At 44.3% G+C, this 12,526-nt stretch overlaps 1 protein-coding gene and 1 pseudogene across 2 annotated transcripts; both read left to right on the top strand.

Moving 5' to 3' along the window:
- Positions 1–6,343: 6,343 nt before the first annotated feature.
- LOC112896779 (wall-associated receptor kinase-like 6) lies at positions 6,344–9,686 on the top strand. Of its 2 annotated transcripts, none has more exons than XM_025964912.1 (2): positions 6,344–8,123; positions 8,928–9,686. In XM_025964912.1, the coding sequence occupies exon 2, from the start codon at positions 8,941–8,943 to the stop codon at positions 9,652–9,654; it is 714 nt and encodes a 237-aa protein (XP_025820697.1). In that variant the 5' UTR covers positions 6,344–8,123; positions 8,928–8,940; the 3' UTR covers positions 9,655–9,686. The 2 variants fall into 2 exon arrangements, with proteins under 2 accessions (XP_025820697.1, XP_025820695.1); XM_025964910.1 differs by having other exon boundaries at positions 8,923–9,686.
- A 37-nt stretch (positions 9,687–9,723) lies between these two features.
- Positions 9,724–11,272, top strand: LOC112896778 (annotated as a pseudogene).
- The last annotated feature ends 1,254 nt before the right edge of the window (positions 11,273–12,526 follow it).

Genomic DNA, 12,526 nt, shown 5'->3' with positions numbered 1-12,526 from the left:
TAGGGGTCGATGAAACTTGCCTTCACTTACGTACGCGTCGGCGGCGGCGGCTTCCTGCTCGCGGTACGGGTCTTCTGGCTCCGGCCCGCTGTATTGGCCTTCGTACTCCTTGGTCGGCTCCTCCTCGATCACTCCATGATCTACGGTGGAAATGGCACAACCGGAAAACAAACACAATCAAGCTATAAAATAAGCTCAAATGGAGATGAAAATAGGAGGAATAGATATTATATGATTTGAGGAGAGTTTAGGAAAAAGAGTTATATGAAAAGGAGTTGATACGAAGGAGATATTGGGTTTACAGCATTGGTTGGTGTTTATATAGAACGATTTGGATTAGGTGCTCACGGCCTGGTGGGTGTTTTGGGCCTTTATTAGTATTGCGGAGGTAACGACCGGGGAGCTGCCTGCCATCTCACCTTGGCGTGGAACAGCTCGAGGAAGAGGCTCAACTGTTGGGGCTTCGTCTCATGAGTGAACTGGGCTCGTGAGAAGTGGTTTAGCTAGCGAAGTGAAACGGCTCGGTGTGCTTGGGCTGATGATGGAGCTCATCACGGCCTCGCTCCTTTTATAGGCGAGGAGAGCAGCAGCGGCGTCGCACAGGGACCGGCGATGGCGTGGGCTGCGGCAGCTCGCCGTCAACTCAAACAGTGGCAGCACTGAAGGTGCGAGCGTCGAGGCGGCAAAGCCGGCGAGGACGCTGCAGCGGCGTGGGCGAGGTGGGGACGCGGAGGTGGGCGGCACGGCGCGGTGCCGGCGGCAGTGCGCGGTCCCGTCGTGGGGCCGGTGTGTCGCGCGTGCATGAGCGAAAGCGAGCGCGGGTGGGGACGGCAGGGAGGTGCGTCGGCTTCCTTTTTAAATGAGGTGAGGTGGTTCGCGCGGCGGAAAAATATCTCGGCCGGCATGGTGTGCGACGACCCCGATTTATGGCGAGGTGGAGCCTACCAACAGATGAATCACAACCTATATACTAAGTACTCAAGTTTAACCAGGAGACTAACACTTACCTTATTGGGGCGACGAAGTCACGAAGGAACGCACACCTTTAAGTGGCTAGTCCAGCACTCGCCCTTCTAGCCTTACCACAACTTATCTACCTTGCTCGTGGGTGGATGGCATGGCAAAGGGGGTTCTATTTATAGGTCAAGGGAAGTAATGGTATTAGGACAAGTATCCCCTTTCTAGAGAATTCCAAAATATCCTAGCATTTTTAAAATTTTACTTATTACTAATTCTAGAGTATTCTTTGAAAATATTTCACTTTTGCTTAATGGAGAAGCAACTAGAGGGTTGACTTGAGAATATCCCATTCTTGCTTAATGGAGAAGGAACTAGAGGGTTGCCTTAAAAATATCTCACTTTTGCTTAATGGAGAAGGAACTAGGCTGTTACCTTGAAAATATCCCACTCTCTTACTTAATGGAGAAGGAACTAGAGTGTTGCCTTGAAAATATCCCACTCTTACTTAATGGAGAAGGAACTAGAGTGTTGTTTTGCATTTCTTTCAATAGTGATGAAAACTGGGATGTTATAGCACAGAAGCTAGAAGTGGCTCTCGCACTGTCAGATATTGACTTAGCCATCACCTCACCGTTTCCCGTTGGTCCCGAGGAGCTGGTGAGGGACCCGGATGAGAGCTCTGCCGCTTGGCAAGCTCGCCAGAGAGAACATGCAAATGTTCAAATGAAGTATGATCTTGAGAGAGCAAAATGGAACTCTTCCAACAGAAAGTGCTTGATGGTCATCAAGAGTTCCATTATAGACAGTATCAGGGGAGCAATCCCAGATTGCGCCACCGCAGTTGAGTACTTGAAGAAAGTTGAGAGTCAATTTGTTGGCTCTTCAAAAGCTTATGCGCAAACTCTGATTCAGAGGTTAGTAAATGACAAGTACACTGGCGGTGGTGTGAGAGAGCACATACTGAAGATGAGCAACATGGCATATAAGCTCAAACCTATGGACATGGATCTTCCTCATGCTTTCGTTGTCCATTTGGTTTTGGCTTCCCTGCCAAAAGAGTTTGAAACCTTTGTGGTTAACTACAACATCAGCCCAAAGACATGGGATCTAGAGAAGCTCATCGCGATGTGTGTGCAAGAAGAGAAAAGACTTAAAGCCTCGCATGGTGACACGCTTAACTATGTTAGGCACAACAAAAGAAACAACTCTTCTGATAAATTCACGAGGCCACAAGGGAAACCTCAGTTCAACGGGGTTCCTCTTCTTCTTCTTCGATTCACCCTGGCAAGGGTGCAAAGAAAGATCAACCGCACATTGAGAAAGATCAATGCATGTGGTGTCATAAGACAGGACACTACAAGAAAGATTGCCCAGATTTTCTAAAGCATTTAATTAAGAAAGGTGAGAATGTTATCACATTTATAGATGAGACCCTGTACGTAAGTTATTCTAAATCTACTTGGTGGATTGACTCAGGTGCAACTGTTCATGTTGCTAATTCCTTGCAGGGTATAAGTATAAGAACGATGTTACAAAGAGGGGATAGATGGTTGAAAGTCGCCAATGGAGTTAGAGCCGATGTTGAAGCAGTTTGTCAACTCACGTTATAATTAGAGAACGGCTTTAGATTCCAGCTGCATAATGTTCTTTATGTACCCTCTTTGTCTAGAAACTTAATTTCAGTATCATGTTTGGCAGATGATGGTTATGATTGCCATTTTGGCAAAGAACAATGTGAGATTATATCTAATAGTCAGTGTGTTGGTCTTGCTATCCGACAAGACAAACTTTATATGTTGCCTATGCATGAGACTGTGAATTCTGTTAGCAATACTACGAGTATTGAACGTACGACTAACGATGCAAGCAATAAGCGCAAACGATGCGACAACGAAAATTTAGCGAAATTATGGCACTGTCGTTTAGGCCATATTTCGAGGGGGAGAATTGAGAGATTAATTAAAGAAAATATTCTCCATCCGTTAGATTTTTCACATGAAGAACATTGCATCGATTGCGTTAAAGGAAAGTACGTTAAGAAAATAAAGAAAGGAGCCAAACACAGTTCGGGGGTTTTGGAGATAGTGCACACAGATATCTGTGGTCCATTTCCCATAAAGTCTGTAGACGGTTATGATTCGTTTATAACGTTTACAGATGATTATTCGTGTTATGGCTATATTTATCCAATTAAAGAAAGATCAGAAGCGTTAGATAAATTCAAGATTTTTAAGGCTGAAGTAGAAAATCAGCAAAATCTTAAGATAAAAGTAGTAAGATCTGACCGTGGAGGTGAGTACTACGGTCGACACACCCCGTATGGCCAAATTCTTGGACCTTTTGCAAGGTTTCTACAGGAAAATGGAATAGTAGCTCAGTATTCTACACCGGGCGAGCCTCAGCAAAATGGAGTCGCTGAAAGACGTAACCGTACCTTAATAGATATGGTGAGAAGTATGCTAAGCTACTCCACGTTACCGATTAATTTATGGATGGAGGCGTTAAAAACCGCTATTCATATTCTTAATCGCGTACCGAGTAAGTCGGTGCCTAAAACACCGTATGAGTTATGGACGGGGAGAAAATCCACATTAAATTATTTACATGTGTGGGGCTGTCCAGCTGAGGCGAAAGTATTTAATCCAAATATTGGAAAGTTAGACCCTAAAACAGTAAGTTGTCACTTTATTGGTTATCCAGAAAAGTTGAAGCGTTATCGTTTCTGCTGTCCCGATGGATATACAAAGTTCGTAGAAATGAGACACGCTGTCTTTTTGGAGGAACAGATGATGAGGGGGAGCACGGTAGCTCGAAAGATTGACCTTGAGGAGAAGCGGGTCTTTGTACCTACTCCGATGATCCAAGATCCATTTTTCGTGTTGCCTGTTGTTGCTTCACCTACGGTGTCAGCACCTGTTGTTAGTTCTCCACCTGTTGCTGCTTCACCTACGGTGTCAGCACCTGTTGTTAGTCCTCCAGCTGCGGCGACGAGCCAGAATCAGGAACCTGTCCTTCAGGATTCGACAGAACCGATAGCCGCACATGAGGGGGAGCAATAGCAGCCCCAAGTAGAAGAAGTGCCGATAGCTGTGGCACCGAGAAGGTCTCAAAGAACTAGAAACCCCGCTATTTCAAACGATTATAAAATCTATAATAGCGAGGAAATTCAGATGGAGGGTGACCCCACTTCATTTGAAGAAGCCATGAGAAGTGATCATTCATCTGAATGGTTGGAAGCCATGAAAGATGAAATGAAATCGATGAGTACCAACGATGTTTGGGATCTAGAAGAAATTCCTAAAGGAGCCAAAACAGTAGGCTGTAAATGGGTCTACAAGACAAAATGTGACTCCAAAGGGAATATAGAAAGATATAAAGCGCGACTTGTGGCGAAAGGTTTCACGCAAAGAGAAGGGATAGATTATAATGAAACATTTTCTCCTGATTCCTTCAGAATTATAATGGCGTTAGTGGCACATTATAATTTAGAGTTACATCAGATGGATGTAAAGACGGCGTTTCTCAACGGGAATCTTTATGAGAATGTTTATGTGGCACAGCCAAAAGGTTTTGTTGTGGAAGGAAAAGAAAAGATGGGATGTCGTCTAAAGAAATCCATTTATGGATTAAAGCAAACCTCCAGACAGTGGTATTTGAAATTTGATGAAACCGTAAGAAAGTTTGGTTTCAAAGAAAATGAGGAGGACAACTGCATTTACGCAAAGTTTAAGAATGGAAGATTCATTTTCCTTATTCTGTATGTGGATGATATTCTGCTTGCTAGCAGTGATATTGATCTGCTATTGGAGACAAAAAAATTCTTATCCTCAAAGTTTGATATGAAAGATTTAGATGAAGCCTCATTTGTTTTAGGAATTGAGATTCACCGAGAAAGAAGTAAGGGGGTTTTAGGATTATCGCAGAAAGCATACCTAGAAAAGGTACTAAAGAAGTATGGTATGCATGCGAGTAAGCCAACACCTGCTCCTGTAGTCAAGGGCGATAGTTATGGGAAATTTCAGTGTCCCAGAAATCAGTATGAAATCGATCAAATGAAAGCGGTACCATATGTTTCAGCTGTCGGAAGTCTACAGTATGCTCAAGTATGTACGCGCCCTGACTTAGCATTTGTCACCGGGATATTTGGCAGATTCCAGAGTAATCCAGAGATAGAACATTGGAAAATGGTTAAGAAAGCCTTGCGTTATGTGCGAGGAACGAAAGACCTCATACCAACATACAGGAGATCTGAATCCCTAGTGATAGAGGGTTATTCAGACTCAGACTTTGCGGGAGATAAGGATGATAGAAAATCCACGTCAGGCTACGTGTTCACTCTCGCAGGTGGAGCTATATCATGGAAAAGCTCCAAACAGACAGTCACTGCATCATCTACGATGTATGCAGAATTCATACCTTGTTACGAGGCATCGGGGCAGGTTAAATGGCTAAAAAAATTTATACCCGGATTAAGAGTGGTTGACAGCATAGAAAAAACACTAAAGATGTACTGCGACAATGAGCCTGCAGTATTTTACGCTCACAACAACAAGTCAAGTGGAGCTGCCAAACATATTGACATAAAGTTTTATGTTGTTAAAGAGCAAATCCAGGATCATACAATTAGTCTTGAGTATTTGAGCACAAAGAAGATGTTAGCGGATCCGCTCACAAAAGGCTTACCACCCAATGTGTTCAGAGAACACTTAGCCGGCATGGGTTTACGGGAAAGCCTATGATTCCTGGACAGTAAGGGCCCAAAAGCAAGGTTCTATTTCAAATAGAAGAGTGTGTTGTGGCTGTTAATCCAACAGTATTAACTGTTGAGACGAGGCATGCTCAATGCACTAATCTGAATGAAATCGGACGTAAGAGGTGAGTAAGTGAGTAGAGATCAAAGGGGAGAATGTTAGTTTGATCTCGACCCCGGATCAGTCCAACGACCGATCCGGAGTCCGTTACGCACCCTGATCGGGGCCGCACAGCCAAGTCAATGGCATGTGGGTCCCCGTCGCGCAGCGCCAAATAAAAGCAAGAGGTGGGGGCCGGGGCACACGTCATGAGGTTTACCGTGTTGCCTGTAACCCCACCAAAAAAACCCTAGCCTAATCCGATCTAGTGGTGGCGTTGAAGCGACGGGAAGCGCCGCCGTCTTCGCACTGCATCACCGCCGCAAGCGCTTCCTCGTCCTTGACTCCGGCTGGGTTTCTTCTTCGCTATGGCAAACAACAACGAATCCGGTTCGTCGACCGGAGGTACGACACATTGCAATCTCTCTCTCCCTCTCTCTGTTTCACTCTCGGTAAGTCCCAAATACTATCTTGTTTGGCTAATCACCGAGCCATCTAGCACTTAGTCGATCACTAAGCTCTAACACGTCATGCCCATGCTCCTATGAGCCGAGGGCGTGGTCGCCGCCGCCGCCGCCGCCGCCGCGTGCGCTGCCATCGTGGTGATCCGGCAAGGAGATGCAGGGAAACGAGCCTAGCTTTCGCACCTACGTTCTGAGTTGTACACGCCACTGTTCCAGAACGGGTGGGCCGCAAGCTGCTCGACGAAATGTCTACGAAGTGGTGGTGTCCCCATGGGCCATGTAAGGTCTGACCTATTCTTCTGCAACCTCGGTGCACCATGCAGGCTGCCATTCGGCACGAGAACATTGGAGTAGTAGTCACCGAGAGGGCCGTCTTGTTTACAGTCTGCCTGGTGCTACGGGGCGTAGCTGATTCAGGAATGCATACGGGTGGCTGTCTTGGATGCTGATGAGGAGATGGTGTAGGATCGTAGGTACAAGGAAATTGTGCTGGCGTGTTGCTCACAGGCTGCAGTGCTGTATTGTCCTTGCTGTCAGGGATTCAAAGAGGTTGAATTGGTTTGCTATGCTTCAACTAGGATGCAGATAATCAGCTTTCTTGGAGATGGCTTGGAGTGCTGCATTTGTGAAAGGTATCGTCGACATTGAGGACAGGCCTTGTGAACCTTCTATACAGGCCTGATTGGTGAGCTATTGGATTCAATGTGCCACAATGGGAAATTCAGTTTTGTTTTAGACAACAATATGAAATTCAGCTGCAAATACCTCCCATTATCAGGCCCCGGTGTTTACACTCCGCAGTAATGTATGGGATAGTCAGATGCTTTGTGAGATAGTTAGTCTGCGGTCTTCTGAAGTTACTGTATTATCTTCAAGTTGCATCGAAGTCTGCAAGGAAACATTCAAATGTGGGAAGCCACTTTAATCAGTCTTTGAAAACTGATTCGTTGTTTGATGAGCTGGCTTGGGATATTTTAATGTGGTCTGATCCTAATATTTACCTCTTCAATGGTCACTGTGTTTGTTTGATAAAAGTTTGCATTGCATTGCAAACTTTTATCAAAAAGTATGTACAGTTAGCAGGCTCTGGTACAAGAATGCTTCTGTTTTCTACCAAACGATCTTATTCGTTCAAAAAGGAAGATGGCGATAGAGACTGTCATGCTGCTGGTCAATATCATGATTCTCGTTGGAAGCTTTCTGGTGAGAAGATAGCCATATCGATGTTGTATGAACAATCACTTTATTGTTCGGCGTATATTAATAAGAAGAAGAGAATTGAACCAGTTTATAGGTAAACCGGGTCCAAAAACTGTACATTACAACTACAACTCCTACAATCACTTTATTGTCAATAGCAGCATCAGTGCCATTGGTTAGTTCATTCGAGCTGGATGTTCTTCCATTTCGGCTAATGTTCAGAGTGCTAAATATTAGCAGCATCAGGCTTAGGATCTTCCAGGCGCTCCCCAGATGATCAGACAAAAGTGATAGCTAGTAGTATTCAAGGAATTATGTTATGCAGATCTTTTGTACTATACAGGTCAGCTGACTGTCGAAACAGGCACTCTCACTTTTGGAATTCTTCTCGTGGAATTGTTTTTTTACAACGGCGCCATTCATCTTCAAGATCCATAGTGATATGACTCTGTCTTCCACATTTGGTCCCAGTGGTGATGGACTAAAGACTATAAAATCTGGACGAGGAAGACCAATGCCAATGCGTACTAACTGAAGGACAAAAGCGAACTACACTGCAGCAACTCAGCAAGACTGATGAAGATAGCACTTGAAAGCTTCAAGAAGACCCACTCCATGATATACATCATCAGGAAAACCTATACTGACGGTGAGTTTTAAGAATTGCTTATTTATTACTAAGTTTAATTATACTAATTATCTTCAAGTGGATCTCTAACAATAAACTCATGCTGGAATCACTAAATATTCCCATAAGCATAGGTCCGTTTTCTGCACTGGCATTACGGGTATGCTGATAGCAATTAAGTATTTCAAGCTGATTGAGACGCTTGTGCCATCATCTGTAATGTATGTTAAACACGGTCTTTACTGCTATAACCTCCCGCCCAGTTTCTACCTGCCTGCGCTATATTGAACGAGTCTAGCTCATTTGGTAGAGTAGGTCGCTTTGCCTGATGCCACCCAGGTTCGGACCCAGTCCCGATTCCTTTCCTAGTATGCCGGAAGCTCCATAGCCCCATAAAAAAAATGCCAGCCACTGATTGATGGCATTGCACACTTGCCATTTCCAATGAACAAAACTACCTACTACTCGTTCCGTTTTGTAGCATATTAAAATATAACAAAGTATTTCAAAGTATAAATCGATCTCAATTTCTCTTGTGAGCTATGATATGTTATCAATTGCTATGAAATTGAATTTTATTGAGAGATATGTAAAACGAATCTGTAGATGCATCTTTTGTACATTAAATATGCGCATAATTTGATTCATTTATGGTTAAATTTATAACTTTGACATTTCAAATCCTAATACATCCTATGTTTTGAAATGTGGGGAGTATTAGACTACTATATATACACAGTAGCTCGTAACAGATTAGCACGCTGGCCTTTACACACTCCTCTTGCCATTGCACAGTTGCTAACTACCTTACCATTTCCAGAACAGTTTCATACATGCCATGCGTAGCCTCGTCTTGCCGATGCTGTTGATGCAGCTCGCGGCTGCTGCTGCCACGCCATTGGCGGAAAATATCACCTTGGATGGCTGCGAGAGAAAGTGCGGTGAAGTGGATGTTCCCTACCCGTTTGGCACCAGCTACGGCTGCCACCGGAGAGGCTTCAAGGTCACCTGCGACCGCACGTCCAGCCCTCCCAAGCTCTTCCTTGGTGGCGACAGTGTGGGCTTGGAGGTGCTGGAGATCTCCGTCCAGAACAGAACGGTGCGTGTCCGCGCAACGGTCTGGTCTTTCGCCGTCGGCAACACGAGCGACGAGGTGTTCAATGTCGTCCCTGAAAACCTCGAGCCCTACGTTCTCTCTGCCAATCGGAACAGCCTTGTCATCGTTGGCTGCGGGTTCCAGGCCACCGCACGGACGACGATGTCGTTGCAGCAAGGAGCCGCCATGTTCCCTTGGTGCACATCGAACTGTACCGTACAAGATCAGCAGAAGGTCCAGCCTGCTGGCAGGTGCGCTGGCGTTGGCTGCTGCGAGGCGGCCATCCCGACAGGTCTAACGTCCTTCAATATCCAGTTCTTGTGGCTGGACATGAACGCCACGGCCCGGCCGCCATGGATGACGCCCAATGTGAGCGTGCTCGTGGTGGAGCAGGAGTGGTGGCGCGACACGAACACGTCTGCGTTCAAGGTATGGCTTCTCTCCTTGAGGCACTGATCGGGCAGGTAGGCCAGTCGTCATGCACGGCGGCCCAGACGCGTCCTGAGTTTGGCTGCGTCAGCAAAAACAGCGAGTGCATCAACTCCACAAGCAGCGCCTACGGCTACGTCTGCCAGTGCAACGATGGCTACGACGGCAATCCTTACGTGCCGGATGGGTGCCAGGGCTCTCTTCGAAAGCATGTTACAGCTGGTAAGTTGGATAATTGGATGCAATTACCTTCCTGGTCCATTACACAATTACAAAATTCAAGATTTTGAATTGAGGGGACCATATGTTTCTGCAAGAGTATTTCTTGCAATTGGAATTGACATTGGTTTGTTCCTTCTGCTTCTGGGTCTTGCTGCCATCTTTGCTAACAGAATACTTAGTATTCGTAAAGAAAAGAAAATGAGAGAGTATTTCTTCAAGCAAAACCGTGGGTTGTTGCTCAGACAACTAGTAGATAAAGATATTGCTGAAAAGATGATTTTCGGTTTGGAAGAGCTCAGGAAGGCAACGAATAAATTTGATGAAGCCCGAGTCCTGGGTGATGGAGAGCATGGTACTGTCTACAAAGGCATGTTGTCAAATCAGCATGTTGTTGCCATTAAGAAATCAAGAGTAGTAGTCCAAAAAGAGATTGATGAGTTCATAAATGAAGTCGCCATCCTGTCTCAAATCAACCACAGAAACATAGTGAAGTTGTTTGGATGTTGTCTTGAGACAGAAGTTCCGTTACTGGTCTATGAATTTATTTCAAATGGAACACTTTACGCACACCTTCATGTTGATGACCCTCAAAAACCACTGCAATGGAAAAATTGACTGCGGATTGCCTTTGAAGTTGCTAGTTCTCTGGCCTATCTTCATTCAGCTGCTACCACTTCTGTGGTACACAGGGACATCAAGACAACTAACATATTACTTGATCGAGTGATAGCAAAAATTTCAGACTTTGGTGCCCCCAGAGGCATCTCTGTAGACCAATCAGTAGTGACAACTGGTATAAAAGGAACACATGGATATTTGGATCCTGAATATTTCTATACAGGACGTCTCACGGAGAAAAGTGATGTCTACAGCTATGGCATCATCCTTGTGGAACTACTAACAAGAAAGAAGCCAAGTGTGTACATGTCACCTGAAGGTGTCAATCTAGTGGCACACTTCATCATGCTTCTAAATCAAGATAAGCTCAATGAGATACTAGATGAGCAGGTTGCCGAAGAAGGAGAACATGAGGCCAAACAAGTGGCTGCAATTGCAGCAAAGTGCTTAAGGTTGAATGGACAGAACAGGCCGACAACGCGGAATGTGGAGATGAGACTTCAATGTTCAGATATTGATATTTCTGGAGTGGAGGAACACCTCACATACCTAGGAGGCAATGGTGAAGCCAGTTACAACTATTGCAGTAGGCAATATAGCATGGAGGAGGAGATCCTGCTGTCAGCGAGCCTGGAGCGATGATATTGGCAGCACGTCCAGATCCAATATCAAATTTATCTATTGTATCTTTGTTTTATGGTTCTTCAGTTTTTTGCTTGTGCGGTACCTGACCTACATACTTAACTCACTTATGGCATCCTGGAAGACAATTTTCTTCCAAATGTGAACAAACATGGTTTTTCCAATGGGGCACCCTTATGTCTGATATTGATCCTAGGACACTATGAAATCGTGGTTTTATATGTATTATACACATTGAAGGAGGAGCAAAAGATCATTATGTCTTAAGTTTTGCATCTCCTAACTTTTTTCCTCTATGTATATATTACCTGTCATGAAGTTTGTACAATGATGCAATGTTCTATGCCCATCTGTGCATTTCTTAGGGATATCCATGGGAATTTCCCTTCTTCCGGTATTCTACAGTCAAAACCAGATTATTATTATTATTATTTATAATATTGCTTGATGTAGTAATTATAAGAATAAATCTTGATACAAAAAAAATACAAAAATGTATCTCTGTGAACATTTCAATAGACAGAAATAAATTTTCACCGTTGCATTACAAAATTTTAGAAAATCAGAAAAACTAAATTTCTCCATTTCGAAGTGCAAAATTATATTTGCACAATGAAGCGATAAAAAATACCAATTTTCACCAAATCGTGGTGCAAAAATATCTAATTTTCATCCATCGAAAGGGTGACATTGAATCCATCCACAGATGATCTTAAAAAGTTTGTAATTCTTTCATATGATCACGAATGAAGTTGATATTTATATAAAAATTATAGCATCCCATACGATCTACAACTACAATACCACATCATCAGTAATGGTTGAGCGACATATTCAAGCACCAGCCAATGTCAGGGTTTGGAAATTGGAACCGAATTCCAAAAATCTTATGTCGCCGGATGCGTACCTAGTTGATTTGTTGTTTAAGTGGAAGTTGTTTCATGAGATTGTAAATTAAGCATCTCGTGCTGACCTGCAGCAGATCATCAGCACTGTAAGTCTGTAATTTAGTATCTGACGGAGCTACGGTCTCAACTGCTAAACTCTCGATGCAAAAAGAAGTACCAACTGCTGGACTTTGGACAGGACTCTCTTAAGTGATGAAGGTGCAGGAGGCGCCATAGCTGCTGTTTCCTGACGTCTTGCGAATGTTCTGGATCGGAGCGGCTGCTGGCCACTTTTGGGCAAAGGTGGATGACGACTGATGAGGCACCGGAGGAAATGCTTCCTCGACTTGCAACTCATTGGTTGAAGGTGGCGACTGGCGAGAAGGCACCGGAGTTGCTTGCTGGTAGTCTTGGGCCTCTTTCTCGTGCTGTGGTACTGCTCCCTCCTATACTGACGTTCAGCAAACACCTTCCAATGTCAGAGGTTGGATGGAAAATTCCAAAAATTTTATGTCACCGTATGGACACCT

The sequence above is a fragment of the Panicum hallii genome, chromosome 6, assembly GCF_002211085.1.
Source record: "Panicum hallii strain FIL2 chromosome 6, PHallii_v3.1, whole genome shotgun sequence".
In the NCBI taxonomy this organism is placed as follows: Eukaryota; Viridiplantae; Streptophyta; class Magnoliopsida; order Poales; family Poaceae; genus Panicum; species Panicum hallii.
The sequence above is the reverse complement of the archived record's forward strand: the minus strand, read 5'-3'. Positions and strand labels throughout refer to the sequence as shown.

Excerpts from the sequence above, each read along its gene's own strand:
- LOC112896779 (XM_025964912.1), top strand. The coding sequence starts at position 8,941 with ATGCGTAGCCTCGTCTTGCCGATGCTGTTGATGCAGCTCGCGGCTGCT.